This window comes from Manis pentadactyla, chromosome 2, assembly GCF_030020395.1.
Source record: "Manis pentadactyla isolate mManPen7 chromosome 2, mManPen7.hap1, whole genome shotgun sequence".
Lineage (NCBI taxonomy): Eukaryota > Metazoa > Chordata > Mammalia > Pholidota > Manidae > Manis > Manis pentadactyla.
In genome coordinates this window covers 113344687-113366389 of record NC_080020.1, presented here as the reverse complement: position 1 = coordinate 113366389, position 21703 = coordinate 113344687, and the positions used below count along the sequence as shown (strand labels likewise).

At 40.8% G+C, this 21703-nt stretch overlaps 1 protein-coding gene across 1 annotated transcript in view; it reads right to left on the bottom strand.

The window, feature by feature from the left end:
• Positions 1–11339: 11339 nt before the first annotated feature.
• LOC118918038 (UDP-glucuronosyltransferase 3A2-like) overlaps positions 11340–21703 on the bottom strand; it is a 37403-nt gene continuing 27039 nt past the window's right edge. Inside the window, exons 5-7 of the mRNA XM_057495840.1 lie at positions 15653–15884; positions 13829–14048; positions 11340–12706 (exon numbers count right to left, since the gene is read on the bottom strand). Of these exons, the coding sequence (XP_057351823.1) occupies positions 12430–12706; positions 13829–14048; positions 15653–15884 (729 nt within the window). The 3' untranslated portion in view covers positions 11340–12429. The remainder of the gene's footprint in view (positions 12707–13828; positions 14049–15652; positions 15885–21703) is intronic.

The following is a 21703-nucleotide window of genomic DNA, read 5'->3' as shown; positions in this document are numbered from 1 at the left end:
AGAACAAAACCCCCAGGCCAGATGGATTTACCTCAGAATTTTGTCAGACATACAGGGAAAATATAATGCCCATTCTCCTTAAAGTTTTCCAAAAAATAGAGGAGGAGGGGATACTCCCAAACTCATTCTATGAAGCTAACATCACCCTAATACCAAAACCAGGCAAAGACACCACCAAAAAAGAAAACTACAGACCAATATCCCTGAAGAACGTCGATGCAAAAATACTCAACAAAATATTAGCAAAACGAGTTCAAAAATACATCAAAAGGATCATACACCATGACCAAGTGGGATTCATCCCAGGGATGCAAGGATGGTACAACATTCGAAAGCCCATCAACATCATCCACCACATCAACAAAAAGAAAGACAAAAACCACATGATCATCTCCATAGATGCTGAGAAAGCATTTGACAAAGTTCAACATCCATTCATGATAAAAACTCTCAGCAAAATGGGAATAGACGTCAAGTACCTCAACATAATAAAGGCCATATATGATCAACCCACAGCCAACATTATATTGAACAGCGAGAAGCTGAAAGCATTTCCTCTGAGATCAGGAACTAGACAGGGATGCCCACTCTCCCCATTGTTATTTAACATATTACTGGAGGTCCTAGCCACGGCAATAAGACAAAACAAAAAAATACAAGGACTCCAGATTGGTAAAGAATAAGTTAAACTGTCACTATTTGCAGATGACATGATACTGTACATAAAAAACCCTAAAGACTCAACCCCAAAACTACTATAACTGATATTGGAATACAGCAAATTTGCAGGATACAAAATCAACACACAGAAATCTGTGGCTTTCTTATACCATAACAATGAACCAACAGAAAGAGAAATCAGGAAAACCACTCCATTCACAATTCCATCAAAAAAAATATAATACCTAGGAATAAACCTTACCAAAGAAGTGAAAGACTTATACTCTGAAAACTACAAGTCACTCTTAACAGAAATTAAAGGGGACACTAACAGATGGAAACTCATCCCATGCTCGTGGCTAGAAGAATTAATATCGTCAAAATGGCCACCCTGCCCAAAGCAATATACAGATTTGATGCAATCCCTATGAAACTACCAGCAACATTCTTCAATGAACTGGAACAAATAATTCAAAAATTCATATGAAAACACCAAAGACCCTGAATAGCCAAAGCAATCCTGAAAAAGAAGAATAAAGTAGGGGGTTCTCACTCCCCAACTTCAAGCTCTACTACAAATCCATAGTAATCAAGCCAATTTGGTACTGGCACAAGAACAGAGCCACAGACCAATGGAAGAGACTAGAGAATCCAGACATTAATCCAGACATATATGGTCAATTAATATTTGATAAAGGAGCCACGGATATACAATGGCGAAATGACTGTCTCTTCAACAGATGGTGCTGGCAAAACTGGACAGCTACATGTAGGAGAATGAAACTGGACCATTGTCTAACGCCATATACAAAAGTAAACTCAAAATGGATCAAAGGCCTGAATGTATGTCATGAAACCATTAAACTCTTGGAAGAAAACATAGGCAAAAACCTCTTAGACATAAATATGAGTGACTTCTTCTTGAACATATCTCCCTGGGCAAGGAAAACAGCAGCAAAAATGAACAAGTGGGACTATATTAAGCTGAAAAGATTCTGTACAGCAAAAGGCACCATCAATAGAACAAAAAGGAACCCTACAGTATGGGAGAATATATTTGAAAATGACAGATCCGATAAAGGCTTGACGTCCAGAATATATAAAGAGCTCACACACCTCAACAAACAAAAACAAATAACCCTATTTAAAAATGGGCAGAGGGGCTGAACAGACAGTTCTCCAAAAAAGAAATACAGATGGCCAACAGACACATGAAAAGATGCTCCACATTGCTAATTATCAGAGAAATGCAAATTAAAACTACAATGAGATATCACCTCACACCAGTAAGGATGGCTGCCATCCAAAAGACAAACAACAACAAATGTTGGCGGGGCTGTGGAGAAAGGGGAACCCTCCTACACTGCTGGTGGGAATGTAAATTAGTTCAACCATTGTGGAAAGCAGTATGGAGGAACATCAAAATGCTCAAAACAGACATACCATTTGACCCAGGAATTGCACTCCTAGGAATTTACCCTAAAAATGCAGCAATCAAGTTTGAGAAAGACCAATGCACCCCTATGTTTATTGCAGCACCATTTACAATAGCCAAGAATTGGAAGCAACCTAAATGTCCATCGATAGATGAATGGATAAAGAAGATGTGGTACATATACAAAATGGAATACTACTCAGCCATAAGAAAGGGCAAATCCTACCTTTTGCAGCAATATGGATGAAGCTGGAGGGTATAATGCTCAGTGAAACAAGCCAAGCTGAGAAAGAGAAATACCAAATGATTCCACTCATCTGTGGAATATAAGTACAAAGGAAAAACTGAAGGAACAAAACAGTAGCAGAATCGCAGAACTCTAGAATGGACTAACAGTTACCAAAGGGAAAGGGGCTGGGGAGGATGGGTGGGTAGGGAGGGATAAGGGGGAGGGAAGAAGAAGGGGGGTATTAAGATTAGCATGCATGGGGGGTGGGAGAAAGGGGAGGGCTGTACAACACAGAAAAGACAAGTAGTGATTCTGCAACATTTTGCTGTGCTGATGGACAGTGACTGTAAAGGGGTTTATAGGGGTGACCTGGTATAGGGGAGAGCCTAGTAAACATAATATTCATCATGTAAGTGTAGATTATTGATACAAAAAACAAAAAAGGCAGTTCCTGTGTGGTGACCTTCAATGAGGTCTACACAAGTGTATAAAGGGCATATAAAAGTGTAGGCAAAGGGTCTGTTTGTGTTTATACAGAGGATCAAAGCCTAATTTGGCTACCCCGAAAATGAACTAAGATACGATATGAAAAAGAACTTCCAACATCAGCACTCTCGGGAAGACTCATGACAGAAGATGATCAGCAAAAAAAAAAACTCCAACAAAGATCCACGCACTGCCACAGGTGTAGATGCACTCATCCCACCAGTTCCTGGACTTGCCATGGGAATGAAGAAGGAGATATCTAAGCTGGCCTGTGCATACAGTAAAACAGCAAATTTGACTGGATCTATACTGTTGGAACTCAACCAAGAATTAGGAGAAGTGCAAATTGTAGTGCTCCAAAATCTTACAACTACAGACTATTTACTGTTAAGAGAACATATGGGATGTGAACAGTCCCCAGGAATGGGTTGTTTTAATTTGTCTGATTTCTCTCAGCCTGTTCAAGTTCAGTTGGTCAATATCCACCATATCATAGATAAGTTTTCACAAATGCCTAAGGTGCCTAACTGGTTTTCTTGGTTTCACTGGAGATGGCTGGTAATTACAGGTATGCTTTGATTATGTAACTATACTCCTATTATGTTAATGTGTGTGTGCAATTTAATTTAGTTTAAAACCTATACATGCTGAAGTTACTCTACAAGAAGATATGTCAAAGAAATAATCAATCTTCCCATGTTTTCTTCTACCTGCTACTTTTATAGCTTTTCTTCTTCCTTCCTAATTACAACCCTTAAATAGAAAACGTGCCTTATATCAAATTTACCAAGTATCACAATTCTTCCAAGTGGTAAAGATACCTCAAGACAAATGCTGGGCATAGAAGGCACAGGGCATTAATAAGCAAAGGAATAAAAAGCTAACCTTTTCGAACAATAAGGCTTCTCTCTCACTTACCAACTTTATATTTCCCTGTATGGCCCCGGAAGATGACTGGTTTGCCAGAGACGGGTAAGATTTCCTCAAGGGAGGAACAACCTAAGACAGGCACAGTCACAGGGGGGCCATCAGGTGAGAAATTGGGGATCAACAGAGGTGAGGCTTAGAACCTCACCCCCCCCCTGTTCTGAGAGAAATCTTCTGCATTCGTGGATGTTTTATTGCCCTTGTCTAGCTTGGATTAACACATAGTCTACAGGCACACACCTGATCATCTACATTTGCTCTCTTACAACACTAAACTATGTTTTCTACCTTTATCTTGTATCTACCTACCACTTCAGCATTTTTTTAAAAATCATAATAATAAAGAGAGAAATGTGGTATCCACATATAAATCAAGTATAAAAACCAAATGAGTATTCATATTTGAACTGACTGTTTATAGTTCATAATGCATGTGCAAAACCGAAAGTTTCTGCGATGACTGCCCTTGTACTATTCACCATGTAAGTTATTCACTGTGTAAGAATTTGTTCTCCATATAAGAACTTGTTTGTTATGCCTCAGAAGATTGGAGACTGACGAAAATTAGGCTTAGGGTGGATTAATGATTGTGCTTTGAGCACTGACTCCCCTATACAGAATTTTATTGTTGTTAACAACCATTTGATCAATAAATATGAGAGATGCCCTCACAAATATATATATATCATGCCATTCTCTTCTGGCCTGTAGGGTTTCTGTCGAAATGTCTGTAGATAGCCTGATGGGTTTTCCTTTATAGGTGACCTTTTTCTGTCTAGCTGCCTTTAAAACTCTTTCCTTTTCCTTGATCTTTGCCATTTTAATTATTATGTGTGTTGGTGTTTTCCTCCTTGGATCCTTTCTGTTGGGGGTTCTGTGTTTTTTCATGCTCTGTTCGATTATTTCCTCCCCCAGTTTGGGGAAGTTTTCAGCAATTATTTCTTCAAAGACACTTTCTATGCCTTTTCCTCTCTCTTCTTCTTCTGGTACCCCTATAATATGGTTATTGTTCCTTTTGAATTGGTCATACAGTTCTCTCAATATTGTTTCATTCCTGTAGATCCTTTTATCTCTCTCTATGTCAGCTTCTATGCGTTCCTGTTCTCTGGTTTCTATTCCTTCAATGTCCTCTTGCATCTTATCCATTCTGCTTATAAATCGTTCCAGAGTTGTTTCATTTCTGTAATCTCCTTTCTGGCATCTGTGATCTCCCTCTGGACTTCATCCCATTTCTCTTGCGTATTTCTCTGTATCTCTGTCAGCATGTTTATGATTTTTATTTTGAATTCTTTGTCAGGAAGACTGGTTAGGTCTGTCTCCTTCTCTGGTGTCTCTGTGATCTTGGTTTGACTGTGATTTTGTATTTTCATGGTGATAGGAATTGTTTGCAGAGCTGGGACGAGTGACGGCTGGAAAAACTTCCCTTCTTGTTGGTTTGTGGCCTCCCTCTCCTGGGAGAACAGTGACCTCTAGTGGCTTGTGCTGGGTAGCTGCGTGCAAACAGGGCTTCTGCTTCCTGCCGGGCTACTATGGAGTTTTGCTCTGCTGTTGCTGTGGGCGTGGCCTGCCTCGGGCAGCTTCTCCAAAATGGTGGAGCCCCGTTGGAGGGGGAGCTGCCAGGAGGCTATCTCCATAAGGGGCCTCCGTGCTCCCTGCTGCCCAGGGGGTTAGAGTGCCCAGAGATCCCCAGATACCCTACCTCTGGACTAAGTGTTCCACCCTGCCCCTTTAAGACTTCCAAAAAGAACTCGCCAAAACAAAATAACAACAACAACAACAACAACAACAACAACAAATTAAATAAATAATTAAAAAAAAACAAAAAACTGCTACCTTTTCTTTTTCCTCAGGCGCCGGCCTCAGGCACCCACTCACAATTCTTGCTGCTCTGTTTCCCTAGTATTGTGGTCCCTGTCCTTTTAAGACTTCCAAAAAGCACTTGCCAAAAAAGGAAAAAAAAAAAAAGCCTTCTCGCGTTTCTTTGTTCTCCGGCGCTGGCCTCAGGCACCCGCTCACCGGTCTTGCTGCCCTGTTTCCCTAGTATCCAGGACCCCACACATGCACTGTGTCTGTGCTCTGGTCCAGATGTCTGGGGCTGGTTGTTCAGCAGTCCTGGGCTCCCTGTCACTCTCCACTCCGACTCTTCTCCTCCCTCCGGGAGCTGGGGGGAGGGGCGCTCTGTTCCTGTGGGGCTGGGGCTTGTATGTTACCCCCTTAGCAAGGCGCTGGGTTCTCGCAGGTGTGGATGTGGTCTGGATGTTGTCCTGTGCCCTCTGGTCTCTATTCTAGGAAGAGTTGTCTTTGTTATAATTTCAAAGATGTATGTGGTTTTGGGAGGAGATTTCCGCTGCTCTACTCACACTGCCATCTTGGCTCAAAAAGCCTAGGTCAGTTTTTTATGAACAGTTCGATTTCATTGCTGGTAATTGGTTTGTTCAGATTTTCTGTTTCTTTCTGGGTCAGCCTTGGAAGGTTGTATTTTTCTAGAAAGTTGTCCATTTCTTCTAGGTTATCCAGTTTGTTAGCATATACTTTTTTGTAGTATTCTCTAATAATTCTTTGTATTTCTGTGGTGTCCATAGGGATTTTTCCTTTCTCATTTCTGATTCTGTTTATGTGAGTAGACTCTCTTTATTTCTTGATAAGTCTGGCTAGGGATTGATCTGTTTTGTTTATTTTCTCAAAGAACCAGCTCTTGCTTTCATTGATTCTTCCTATTGTTTTATTCTTCTTTATTTTATTTATTTCTTCTCTGATCTTTATTAAGTCCCTCCTTCTACTGACTTTGGGCCTCATTTGTTCTTCTTTTTCTAGTTTTTATTAATTGTGGGTTTAGACGGCTCATATGGGACTGTTCTTCTTTCCTGAGGTAGGCCTGTATTGCAATATACTTTCCTCTTAGCAAGGCATTCCCTGCGTCCCACATATTTTGTGGTGTTGAATTATTGTTGTCATTTGTCTCCATATATTGTTCGATCTCTCTTTTTATTTGGTCACTGATCCATTGGTTATTTAGGAGCATGTTGTGAAGCCTCCATGTGTTTGTGGGATTTTTCATTTTCCTGTGTAATTTATTTCTAGTTTCATACCTTTGTGGTCTGAAAAACTAGTTGGTACAATTTCACTCTTTTTAAATTTACCAAGGCTCTTTTTGTGGCCTAGCATATGATCTATTCTTGAAAATATTCCATGTGCACTTGAGAAGAATGTGTACTCTGCTGCTTTTGGGTGTAGAGTTCTGTAGATGTCTGTTAGGTCCATCTGTTCTAAAATGTGTTGTTCAGTGCCTCTCTGTCCTTACTTATTTTCTGTGTGATTGATCTGTCCTTCAGAGTGAGTGGAGTGTTGAAGTCTCCTAGAATGAATGCATTGCATTCTATTTCCCCTTTTAATTCTGTTAGTATTTGTTTCACATATGTAGGTGTGCATAGATATTTATAATGGTTATATCTTGTTGTTGGATTGACCCCTTTATTATTATGTAATGTGCTTCTTTGTGTCTTGTGACTTTCTTTGTTTCAAAGTCTACTTTGTGTGATACAAGTACTGAAACTCCTGCTTTTTCCTCCCTAATAGTTGCATGAGATATCTTTTTCCATCCCTTCACTTTTAGTCTCTGCATGTCTTTGGGTTTAAAGTGAGTCTCTTGTAGGCAGCATATAGATGGTCTTGTTTTTTTATCCATCCAGTGACTCTATGTTTTTTGATTGCTGCATTCATTTCATTTACATTTAGGGTGATTATCAATATGTATGTACTTATTGCCATTGCAGGCTTTAGATTCATGGTTACCAAAGGTTCAAGGTTCACTTCCTTACTATATAGGAGTCTAAATTAACTCACTTAATATGGTATTACAAACACAATCTAAAGGTTCTTTTTGTTTCTCCTCCTTTTTCTTCCTCCTCCATTCTTTATATATTAGTTATCATATTCTGTACTTTTTGTCTATCCCTTGATTGACTTTGGGGATATTTAATTTAATTTTGCATTTGCTTAGTAATTAGCGGTTCTACTTTCTTTACTGTGGTTTTATTACCTGTGGTTACAGTTATTAAATGTTAGGAACACTTCCATCTATAACAGTCCCTCCAAAATAGACTGTAGAGATGGTTTGTGGGAGGTAAATTCTCTCAGCTTTTGCTTATCTGGAAATTGTTCAATCCTGCCTTCAAATTTAAATGATAATCTTGCCAGATAAAGTAATCTTGGTTCGAGGCCCTTCTGCTTCATTGCATTAAACACATTATGCCACTCCCTTCTGGCCTGTAAGGTTTCTTTTGAGTCGTCTGATGATAGCCTGATGGGCTTTCCTTTTTATGTGATCTTATTTCTGCCTCTGGCTGCTTTTAACAGTCTGTCCTTATCCTTGATCTTTGCCATTTTAATTACTATATGTCTTGGTGTTGTCTTCCTTGGTTCCCTTGTGTTGGGAGATCTGTGCACCTCTATGGCCTGAGAGACCATCTCCTACCCCATACTGGAGAAGTTTTCAGCAATTACCTCCTCAAAGGCACTTTCTATCCCTTTTTCCCTCTTCTTCTTCTTCTGGTATCCCTACAGTGCGAATATTGTTCTGCTTGTATTGGTCACACAGTTCTCTCAATATTCTTTCATTCTTAGAGATCTTTTTTTCTCTCTGTGCCTCAGCTCCTTTGTATTCCTCTTCTCTACTTTCTATTTGATTTATCATCTCCTCCACCATATCCAATCTGCTTTTAATACCCTTCATTGTACTCTTCAATGATTGGATCTCTGACCAGAATTAATTCCTGAGTTCTTGAATATTTTTCTGTACCTCCATGAGCATGTTGATGATTTTTATTTTGAACTCCCTTCAGGAAGATTCATGAGGTCAATGTCATTTAAATCTTTCTCAGGAGTTCTATTAATAATTTTACTTTCAGCCAGCTTCCTTTGGCATTTCATATTTGTATATGGCACCCTTTAGTGTCCAGAAGCTCTACTCTCTGGAGCTGCTGAGCCCCTGAAGTAATGTCAGGGGTCACAGAGTTGTGGTACTGGTGCCTGGGGGGAAGAAAGAGCTGTTCCCTGCTTCCTGGCCGCTCTGCTTGTCTCCACTGCCTGAACCAGTGGGCCGAGCACACAGGTACAAGCCTCTATGCTTTGTGTTTGTAGTTGCTGTAGACAGATCTTCCCTCTGGCTGGTCTAACGCCAGGGTAGAGTTTGCTGTTTTGTGAGCCAGGTGGGGCTGGCCAGGAGAAAGGTGCAGTAGGCTGCATATCACGGAGGTGGTCCTTGGAGCTGTGTAGCTAACCAGGGAACTGGAACACCTGAAGATCGTGAAAGCTCCCAAACTGCTGAGCAGAGTGTTCCCGGACAATTTTGTCTACCTGTCTTTTCTCCTGAGCAATAAGCTCTGTGCAATCCTTGCCCAAATAGCAGCCCTCTTTCAAAGGGCTTCCTTGGTAGGAAGTCTCTCAGACTGTCCCAGAGCATCTGGATATGGATCCCTGCCTTCCACAAGCATCTGGAATCTCAATCTCTCCAGGAATTCTGCCTGTCTTAGCTTTCCAACCCCCAAATCACAAGAGTACCATTCAAGCACCATGAAGTGTAGGTTTGTGCTCCCAGAGAAGATCTCCAGAGTTAGGTATTCACCAGTCCCAGGCCTCCACTCCCTTCCCTCTCCATTTCTCTTCCTCCAGCCAGTGAGCTGGGTTGGGGGAAGGGCTTGGGTTCAGGCCACAGCTTTGGTACATTACCCTGTTCCATGAGGTCTGCTCTTTTCTCCAGGTGTATGCAGTCTGGCGCAGTCCTCTTTCCTGCTGCTCTTTCAGAATTAGTTGTATTAATTATGTTTTTGTGTTATATGTGGTTTTAGGAGGAAGCCTCTGTCTCACCTCTCACACCACAATCCTTTGAATATATGTCTTCATATGTTTATTTCATATGTTTAAACGTATGTTTAACTTGAGTAAATCCCTAGAAGTACAATGTATGGGTCCTATGGCAAGTGTATGCTTACTGTTGGAGAGAAAAACAGAGTAATTTTTCTAAGTGGCTGCACCATCTTACATTCCTATCAGCAGTGGAATATGTATTAGTTCCAGTAGTTCTGTCTCCTTGTCAACCACTGGTATTGTTAGTCTTTAATTTTAGTCACTCTGGTAGATGTGTTACAACACTAATTGTTGTTTTATCTTGCATTTCTTTAATGGCTAATGTATTTTGTAACTTTTCATGTGATTACTGACCATTTGTATATCTTCTTTGGTGAACTGTCTGTTCAAAGTTTTCCATCCATTTTTATACTGTCTATAAGATTTATTTAGATATTCTAGATACAAGTTCTTTGAGAAGTGTGTTGCAAATATTTTCTTCCAGTTTATGGCTGACAGTTTTCTTTCCTTGCAAATGTCTTTAGAAGAGTGAAATTTTTAAATTTTGATAAAGTTTAATTTATCAACTGTCTTTCTTTTATGATTTGAATAATAAAGCTTTCTATGCCTACCAGAAGACTACAAAGATTTTCTTTTAGAACTTTATTAGCTTTGGTGTTTACATTTAGTTGTATCTGCGATACACTTTGAGTTAATTTTTGTGTATACTATGAAGTAACAATGTAATTTTGTTTGTATTATGGAATAAAGGTCAACTACCATGTAGATATGCAATTGCTCCAGTACAATTTGCTGAAAAGGTTTTTTTTCCTTTCTTATTGAATTGTCTTTGTACCTTTGTCATGAATCAACTGAACATATTTGTGTGGATGTGTTTCAGAATTTTCAAGATGTGCCTAGAGAGGTAGCCAGAGGCAAATCACACACAGAGAGCTTGTATTCCATGCAATGGAGGTCAAACATTTTAATCAGGGAATGATGAGAACAGATTTCCATTCAACAAAACCATGCTGTCAGCCAAACCTGGTGCAGAAGGCTTATAAGAAACAATGCTGGAGGCATCATTTTGGCTTACTGGCTGCTACTGATTAGATTTCATTGATGGAGGTAGGGTCCAAAAAGCCACAGGCACAGAGTTGTCCTCACTATGTTACCAGATGTTCAGGGCAGATGTCATGCTGGGAGCAAGAAAGAGAGAGTTCCCAGTCAGGGAGACTCATGCCCAGGTTCTTGTGTTGATTATAAGGGGGAAAGAGTCACAGCTATTCATTCCAATGACACTCACAGAGAACTTCATGTCTGTCCCTCCTGGAACTATTGCTAGAGACCAGTTTAAGAGATGTCGTAAGAATTGCAGAAATAAAATCTTATATCATACACACTAAAAAACACTAACACACAAACATGCACATTTGTGCATGTGATATGATATGCTTCTGATATGCTCCTGGCTGTGTGTGTGACATGCTTGTAGCATGAGAACCCGCAGGCCTGGTCAGGCACCAGGCCCCCTGCTCTGTGTTAGACATAGCAAATCCTGCTCTGACACTGGCCAGGGGGGTCCTTTTCCTATTTCTCTGGGGAGTATTTGTAACAGCTGTGTCATCATTTCATTTGAATTACTTCAAGATGTGTTTCACAATCCCAGAATTAAACAATCCAAAATTATGGTCTCCAGGGCCATCCTATATACTAATGTTTCCTTCACTAGTTTTCATTCACAAATGCCACGCAAGATGAAACTTTTGAGGGGGAATTTAATCCACCTCAGTGTGCAAGAGAAACGACGAGGGCACAATTATCTGCAGATAAAATACATCATGAGCAATACCACCACAGAGGAGACATGGCATTTAGTAAAAGAGATCAAAAGTCAGAAATAAAAAGGAAAGGAAAGGAAGAAAAGGAAAGAAGAGGAGATAGAAAAAAAGAAAAAGAAAGAAGAAAAGGAAGGAAGGAAGAAAAGACAGCAGTTTGGGGCAGCCACACCAGCTCTCAATGGCTGCCCCAGGCTTTGTTGAATGAAGAAAAACTAACCAAATAAAAACTCAGGTGTTTAAGCCATGCTTTTTCTGGTTTGTGTTACTAGGGACTGAATGTTATTCCTAAGGGATTACCACATACCGGTATATTCTCTGCCATGCATGGGTGGTGGGTGGAAAGACTCCAAAGCCAAGAAGGTCTGGGCACTGGCCCAGCCACCAGGCCTGAGGGCCCAAAAACTTACATGGAGGTGCCAGGCTCCACGTGAGGTTTCTGTGACCGAATTTTGAAGAATGGGAGTCTTGAAAAGGGAACTGTAATCACAGGAAAGCACAGCATGGATTGTGGGTCAAAGTCCGCCAGGCCTGCCAGGAAAGGAGGTGCTCCCTGCAGGAGGGCCCCCCTCGGGGCAGAGAGCACAGTGTGGTCCTGGGAGGGGCTGTCTCTGACCAACTACAGGACAGAGGCAGGGGGTGGGTCAGGGAATGGGAGTTACTCTTTAATCGGTGCAGTTTTACTTTGGGAAGGAGAAGATGACCTGGAATTGGATGGTAGAGATGTGTGGCAGGTAGTGAGGCATGACAAAGTGAAAGCATGAAGGTCACTGAACTGTGTATTTAATGATAAAAATGGAAGCTTGTATGCGATGTCTATTTTACCACAATTAAAATAAAAATCCCAGCAGTGCTTCAAAGGCTGTCTAAACAGAGGCAGAATAGTGAGGAGCAATTTTCTGGCCACTGTTGAGTGGCCGTGAGAAAAGGACACCATGGGCGGCCCATGCTGGGGAAACCTTATAAGAGCCACTGTCTCCCAACCCTCCCTCCACAGGTTGCACGTGGCCTCAGGCCTCCTTCAGCTTCCTGGCCCCACACAGCCACCTGGCTGCCATGCCCAGCAGCTTCCCACAGAGCCACACGGCAACCAGGGTGACCAACAGCAGGAACAAGAAGACGTCTAGCAGGTACTGCTCATGCCACGGCTGCTGCAAGGCATAGGGCTTGAGGTGCGCTGCACCCCCTGTCTGGAGGATGTGGTCGGTCCAGCCCACCAGCCGCTGGGCAGGGGTCAGGGGGTGGGAGCGCCTGATGATGCTGGCGGCCACCGCTGCTGATTTGTACCTGTAGGCAAGACAGGGCATGGCATACTCAGGGGACTCACAAGTCTTAGCGACCTGGCATCACACAGAACACGCACTTTCCACTGTATGCACAAAAGACTCAGTGTCAAGGAAAGGATGTTGGCCTGGTCTTGCCAATGTCTAGGTGAGTCCCTAGAAAAGTTCAAACTGATACCTACATGCAAAGACCCATGTTCAGTGCTAAACTGTAAAAAAGTGACTACATCAGTCAAGACTAGTCTCCACCCAGAAAGGCTTATGGCACAGTAAGGGAAAAGTACATATGTGTATATATGATGTACTACATTCATGAGGCAGAGCTTCTATCCTTGAAACCCTATAAGATATTCCATTTTGGTTACAAAGTAATATATTGTGTCTGATGGCAATTTACCTTGGGAACAATGGGTCCCTTTTACTGACTCACATGCCAGAAGTTCATTCAAAGTTACTTTGTGGCAGCCCTGAGTGGGGGGGCCCTGGGAACATAGTGGAAACGAGACACAGGTTGCTCTCTGGGGGAGGTGAGGTTCTGCACTCTAGTGTGGGGGGACAGACAAAAACTAAAATGTAAAGAAATGGGGTAGTTACAGATCCCAAGGATTGTTAAGAAGAAAATAATGAATCACGATGGGAGTGGGTGGGAGAGGAGTCTAGGTAGGACTGTCAAACTGGGAGCCACCCCTCTGAGGAGACGACATTGCAGGGGAGATCTGAATGTCATCAGGAGCTGCCTGTGAGCAAAAGGGGAGGATGCTGCAGGGAGCAGCACAGACAAAGGGCCTGACATGGGACAGTGTGGCATTTTGGGAACAGAAGGGCAACCTCCTGTCTCAGTTGGAGAACTACTACACAAGTGCCTGTTAAATATAATGAGTTCTCAGAGACTTCCCATATGTACGTCGTGTCCCTCACCACCCCTCAGGCAGGTTATTCTCAGCCCCTAACCTAAATTGCCTGGGCTTCCTTTCCCAGGAAGCAGGTCAGGGGTCAGCATCACACACATACATTATTCTGTGTTCGGAAAGCTTCAGCCTATATTGCAAACAAGATCCACACAGTGCCCTTCGTGATTAATGTCTTCATGCAGCGTATGTGCCCCCAGGCCCAGAGAGCCACGTACCTCTTGTCTTCTATGACTTGCTTCATCTTCAGAGCCAACATCTCAGCCTTCAGCTGCTTTAACTGCAGGGAGACACCTAAATTTTTGACTTCTATTCGGACCACATTTTCATGCTGGTCTGAAAGGACAGGAATCCCCACCATAGGCACGCCGTGTTGGATGGCCTCCATTATGCTATTCAACCCACCATGGGTGACAAAAAGACGGATACGAGGGTGAGCTATATATATAAATAAAGAGAGAAGAACATTTCAGAATGGGGAGACTCAGAACAATGGGGAAAGCAGCAAGAGCAGAAGAAAATATCATGGGATCTCAAAGTGTTTTGGAGAAAATGAATTTATTGGTTTAGCCTAGGGCACACTCAAGGGGACACGTTCCAGGACACAAGATCCTGGCCTTGTCCCTGCACAGCGATGCCTATAAGTCTACGACATCCAACTAAGGCTTAGAACCCGGGAACGCTTCAGAAGAGAGTGAAAAGAGAGGCATATTCCTCCTCCTGCCCATCCATCCATCCACCCATCCACCCATCCACCCATCCACCCATCCATCCATCCATCCATCCTACCTTCTCTCTTCACTCTGCTTCTGAATTCGCTTTTCCATCTGTTTCCTCCGTAGCTTCTCCCTGGGTGCTCTCTCTCTGTTCCTCTCCTTCTGTTCCTCCCTCCCTCTCCATCTCCCTCTCCACTTCTCTCTGTGTGCCTGGCCCTGTCTCTGTGTCTCCCATTCTTTCTCTCTCTCTCTCTGACTCTCTAGGTCTCCCTTTCTCTCATCCACTGTGCATTCATTTTCCTCTTATCTGAATTCTTCACACTTTCACTGACATCAAAATGCATGTGGCACTTATAAAACTTAGTCATGCACTTTCTCCTCAATTTTATGAAAAATCCTTTAAAGTAGGGAATGATGGACTACATACCTCAGTATTTTCACTTCCTTTCTGCCCACCCTACCCTTACTTAGACAAAACTAAAACAAGTGTTGACAACAAGGAGTTCATCTCAAACTACTTCTCAACAGCAACGTGCATCAGAATGTACATGTATTTCCCTGAATATGGGAATCCTTTCCCCGATCCCATGCTCTATGAATCAAATATGCAGTACTTCCTCTCTCTTAAATTCCCAATATGCTTTGAGCCATTATCTTGATTAGGAACTTGTGATGCAGTCCGTGGCTGTGGCAGTGAGGGGTGGGGCAAAAGCAGCACAGGGACAAAGGGAACCTGAGGGGTGTAAGGGCTCCCTGTTTACAGAGAAATGATGGGCCACATAACTGGCTGGAGGTCACCTAGGCTCGCACTCAGATAGCTTGGTGCACCCACAAGATACCACAGACATCCACTCTCTGAAGGTGTGACCTGCTCATGCCTTATGCATCTAAGGAGGATGATCAATATGTGTGGGTGTTTGTATAATGGCAGGTGGCTAAACAGGTGCTCAAGAGGCCAAAGAAAAGAGCAGCAACATGCCCCCTGTTACGTGTTCTACGAGTTCACATACTGTCTTGGATTGCATTTGGGTGAATTTGCTTAGTGCCAAATGTGGCACGGTCAAAAAACCTAACAATAATATCACTATGGCTGCAGGTATCAGGACTGGAATAGAAAGGCTGCAAGGAAAATGGCTGTTGCTGCCATGTTGGAAAGATAACCTGTTCTCTCAGAAGGTGCCGCTGCTTCTTTGGCTTGCCCTCTGAAGATTCCATTCAGTTATCAGCTGTCCTCATGCGGATGGGTTTGCCCCAGTAAATCAGCACCCTGATGAGTCCTAAAGTCACATAAATGGAAAGAGGCAAGCAAACCAGGGCACCCCTTACCCAATAGGTCGTTCTGAGGAAGCCAGTCCACGATTTTCACATTTGTTGCCAACTGGATGTCCTTGGGCCAATGAAGAGACTTACATGACCATATCACCCCTTGGGAAAGACGAGTAAAGGCACTGTTCATCTCCCTGAGAGACTCCTGGGACTGATAGGTGCTCACCATGGAGCCCAGGGCCACCAGGACAAAGCCAGAGTCACCAAACTTGGCAATGAAATGCTCAAATTCCTGAAGACAGGGAAGAAAGGAAATAGGTGAATGACATCTGCAAAAGCATAGACAACCCGAAATTAAAGTCACTGTTTACTGAATTCACCCTCCTGTCAGTGCCTAGAGCTCATTGTCTTGAGATTTACCTCATGTTCCCTGGACAGCTCAGTGTCTTCTGAAACTGCTCATATCCACTGTGTCTGGATGACCTTTAAGTCATTTTTGAGAACCTCAAGACACATTTTCCCATATAAATATTTTTTTAAATCACAAAGGGGTATGACGGGAGCTCTAGATTATGGTGCCACAGGATCATGTGCCACAAGAGCCTACATTGCACATGAAGTACTGCAGGACTGACGTGTAGATCCAGACCTCTGTGTATAACAATGCTTTATGGAAGAAAGAAGTTGAGATGGTAGGAATCTCTTTCTTCATTGAAAACATGACCTAGTTCCAGGGTCTTCATCCCTCACTGTTGGTCTGGAGTGGTATAGTCATTTGAGACTATTCCAATGCCAGACCAGAGGTGCGGGTGCCTTGGAGAAAGCAGGCCCGTATCCTGGCCCAGTGGGGGTGGTGGAACTCCTAGATGCTGATATAAAGATGCTGGGAAAATATGTTTCCTCCATATGCTTATGAGCATTTGTATGTCTATTTAGTGAGATTTCTGTTAAGGTTTTTGGCTTTTTTTTTTCCTTGCTTAGTTTTGAATTTTTAGAGTTCTTTTGTATTGCGTGTATATATGTGTATATACATGTCTATAAGTGTATATTTATAAATTTGTTGGGAAGACTATCTTTTCTCCATGGTTGTCTTTAATCCTTTGTCAAAGATCAGTTGACTAAATTTATATGAGTCTATTTCTGGGCTCTTTATCTGTTCCATTGATCGATTTGTTGATTTTTTGCCAAAGCACAATGTCTTGGTTGCTGTAGTTTATAGTAAATCACAAAGTTCAGTGATGTTAATCCTCCAAATTTGTGTGTCATCTTTGGGCTCTTTAGAGTTTACCTCTCCACACAAATTTGGGGATTGGTTTGTTAATAGCCACAAAATAACTTGCTGAGATTTTGATTGCGATTGCCTTGAATCTATAGATCAAATTGCAGAGAACTGACATTTTGACAATATTGGTTCTTCCTGTCATGAATATGGAACCACTCTTCATTTATTTAGTTCTCTAATTTCTTCCACCAGAGTTTTGTATTTTTTCTCATTAACATCTTGAACATACTTTGTTAGATTTATACCTAAGTCTTTTATTTTTGGTGTTTCTAATGTAAATGATAATGTGTTTTTAATTTCACATTCCTCTTGTTCATTCCTGGTATACAGGAAAGGGATTTATATTGTGTACTAAACTTATATCCTGCAACATTGCCATAATTGTTTATTAGTTCCAGGACTTTTTTTTCTGACTCTTTCAGATTTTCACATGGATCATCAGTTCTTCTGTGAACAAATCAGTTTATTTATTCCATCCTTATCTATATAAGCCTTTTATTTATTTGTGCCAGTTGCTTCAACTGGAATTTTCAGTATGAGGCTGAAAAGCAGTAGTGAGAGCCATACTTGCTTTATACCTAATAAGTTATCTCATCACTTTCTTTATATGTCCTTTGATACATAGAAGTTTTTAATTCTGATGAAGTCTAATTTATCTATATTTTCTTTGTGACTCATGCGTTTGGTGTCACATCTACAAATCCTTGACCAAATCCACGTACATGCAGATTTATCCCTTTGTTTTCCTCTAAGAATTTTATGGTTTTAACTCTTTGGGTATTTTTTTTAGGCTACTAATCATTTTGAGTTAGTTTTTGTATGTGATGTGAGCAAGGCTCAAGATTCATTCTTTTTCACGTGATATCCAGTTATTCCAGCACCATTTGTTGAAGAGACAATTCTTTCCTTCACTGATTGGTCTTGGTACCCTTTTCAAAAATGAATTGGGCCCAGATATATGAGACATCTATATCTGTATCTATATCTATATCTATATCTATACCTATATATTGTTTTGGTTACTCAGGATCTCTTTCATCTCTCTATATATGTAAAGATTGGCCTTTCCCTTTGTGCAAAAAAGACCAATTCAATGTTGCTAGGGATTAGATCTGACCTCTACATTCCTTTGAGTGGTATTGCTATGTTAACAATATTAAATAGTACAATTCATGGTCTTACTTAATCTTCCTCTATTTCTTTAAGCACATTTGACATTTCTAGTGTATATGTCTTTTGCCTCTTTGGTTCAATAGGACACTATTGTAAATAGAATAATGTATTTAATTTCATTTTCAGATTGTTCAAAGCTGGTGTATTACAAACATAACTGATATTTGCAAATTGATGTAATTCCTTGCATCTTTGCTGGATTCATTTATTAGACCTAGTAGTTATTTTATGTATATGGATTATTTGGGATTTTCTCTATATAGGATCATGTCATATACAAATCAAGATGTGTTTATTCTTTCCATGCCAATTTGGAGAACTTTTATTTCTTTTTCTTGCCTACTTGCTCCGTCTAAAACATATTTGAAGAGCAGTGGTATGAATGGGTATTTTTGAATACTGATCTTCAGTGGCACGGGTTCAGTCTACCACCACAGAATATGATGTCAGCTGTGGGTTTCCCATAAACACTATCATATTGAGGAAGTACCTTTTTAGTCCTACTGTTGTGAATGTTTTTTTTATGATAGATTTTGTCAAATATCTTTTCTGCATCTATTGAGATAACATTATTTTATCCCTTCCGTGCTTTTAATGTGCTGTATTACACGGATCGATTTTGTTAGGTTATACCTTATATAAAATATCCTTTATCTCCTGGAAAAGTTTTTATGTAATTCTACTTTGTCTGATATTAACTATTAATTCATTCTGTTAGATAGCCACCCTTAAATGATTCTTAAAGGGTTGTTATCAAGTGCCCTAGAAATTAGCTTTAATACAGTTTTGTCAATTCTTACTTCAAAACATCTATTTCTTCCTTCCTCTGCATTTTTTGGCTGTCCCCTGTTCCCAGCCCCTGACTCCATTGGGCCATTGTAGCTCTGTGTGACTCCATCCAGCATAACACTATGAAAGCTACCACACCAGACGAAGCCTTAACATTTTGTTGTCCTTTTATAATTCCATGACTACTAATGCAAATCTATAATTAAAAATTCAGAAGAGCACAGCAAGATGGCAGAGTAAAAGGCTGCATGCTCACATTCCCTCAAAGAAACATTTAAAAAAAAACCAAAAAACAACTAGACACTAACTCAAACAACTATACAATACTTGGGAAAACAATCAGGGATATACAAAAATCAAACATACGCACACTCAAGAAAAAATACACAGTGAAAATGGTAGGAATTTCTATGGCAATTTTATTTTTACTTGTCCCACACTTCTCCTGGAATAGCATGCCACAATGCAGAAGTGATAGCCGTGGCTTTGAAGTCATCAGCAGAAGAACAGAACCTATGGTCAATGTTTTAATCCTCTGTGGGCTCCAAAGAGAGAGATTCATCTCTTGCCAGAATTGGAGCTCTGACAGTATAAGTATGGCAGTTTAGCTCAGATACCAGGTTGGTGGGAGTCTTGCAAAATAATAGGGGACAGCATGGCATGTAACCCCATACACAAAAGTAAATTCAAAATGGATCAAAGAGCTGAATGTAAGTCATGAAACTATAAAACTCTTAGAAACAAACATAGGCAAAAACCTTTTAGACATAAACATGAGTGACCTCTTCTTGAACATATCTCCCCGGGCAAGGAAAACAACAGCAAAAATGAACAAGTGGGACTATATTAAGCTGAAAAGCTTCTGTACATCAAAAGACACCATCAATAGAACGAAAAGGAACCCTACAGTATGGGAGAATATATTTGAACATGACAGATCTGATAAAGGCTTGACGTCCAAAATATATAAAGAGCTCACCCACCTCAACAAACAAAAAACAAACAATCCACTTAAGAAATGGGCAGAGGAACAGAACAGACAGTTCTCCAAAAAAGAAATACAGATGGCCAACAGACACATGAAAAGATGTTCCACATAGCTAATTATCAGAGAAATGCAAATTAAAACTACAATGAGATATCACCTCACACCAGTAAGGATGGCTACCATCCAAAAGACAAACAACAACAAATGTTGGCAAGGCTGTGGAGAAAGGGGAACCCTCCTACACTGCTGGTGGGAATGTAAGTTAGTTCAAGCATTGTGGAAAGCAGTATGGAGGTTCCTCAAAATGCTCAAAATAAACTTACCATTTGACACAGTAACTCCACTCCTAGGAATTTACCCTAAGAATGCAGCAGTCAAGTTTGAAAAAGACAGATGCAGCCCTGTGTTTATCGCAGCACTATTTACAATAGCCAAGAATTGGAAGCAACCTAAGTGTCCATCAGTAGATGATTGGGTAAAGAAGATGTGGTACATATACACAATGGAATATTATTCAGCCATGAGAAGAAAACAAATCCTACCATTTGCAACAACATGGATGGAGCTAGAGGGTATTATGCTCAGTGAAATAGGCCAAGCGGAGAAAGAGAAATACCAAATGATTTCACTCATCTGTGGAGTATAAGAACAAAGGAAAAACTGAAGGAACAAAACAGCAGCAGAATCACAGAACCCAAGAATGGACTAACAGGTACCAAAGGGAAAGGGACTGGGGAGGATGGGTGGGTAGGAAGAGATAAGGGGGGGAAGATGAAGAGGGGTATTAAGATTAGCATGCATAAGGGGGGGTGGGAGAAAGGGGAGGGCTGTACAACACAGAGAAGACAAGTAGTGATTGTATAGCATTTTGCTATGCTGAAGGACAGTGACTGTAAAGGGGTTTATAGGGGTGACCTGGTATAGGGGAGAGCCTAGGAAACATAATATTCTTCATGTAATTGTAGATTAATGATAACAAAAAAAAAAGAAAGGGGGATTACTCCCTGATAGGATAAAACTAACTGTAAATCAACGATTATTGCATGCTTTAAATATCCTTAATTTTGATCATTTAAAGGGTGTCAGATGATCAGCTGATCAGCTATGGAAGTACATTTTTCTGATAATATTCCTTTCTCTTAAAAAAAAAAAGCAGTTCCTGTGTGGTGACCTACAATAAGTTCTTCACAATGGTATAAAGGGCATATCAAAGTGTCAGCAAAGGCTCTGTTTGTGTTTATACAGAGGATCAAAGCCCAATTTAGCTACCCAGAAAACGAACTAAGATACAATATGAAGAAGAAGTTCCAATATCAACATATTCTGGAAGAGTCATTCCAGAAGATGATCATCAAAAAACGTCAACAAAGATCCTGGCGCTGTTGCAGTTGTAGCTGCATTCATCCCACTGGTTCCTGGAATTGCCATTGGAATGAAGAAGGAGATATCTAAGCTGGTCTGTGCATACAGTAAAATAACAAATTTGACTGGATCTATACTGTTGGAACTCAACCAAGAATTAGGAGAAGTGCAAGTTGCAGCGCTCCAAAATCTTACAACTACAGACTATCTACTGTTAAAAGAACATATGGGATGTGAACAGTTCCCAGGAATGTGTTGTTTTAAATTGTCTGATGTTTCCCAAATTATTCAAATTCAGTTAGGCAATATCCATCATATCTTAGATAAGTTTTCACAAACGCTTAGGGTGCCTAACTGGTTTTCTTGGTTTCACTGGAAATGGCTGGTAATTGTAGGTCTGCTTTGGTTATGTAACTGTATTCATATTATGTTAATGTGTGTGTGCAATTTAATTAGAAGTTTAAAACCTATACATGCTTAAGTTACTCTACGAGAAGATATGTCAAAGAAATCACCA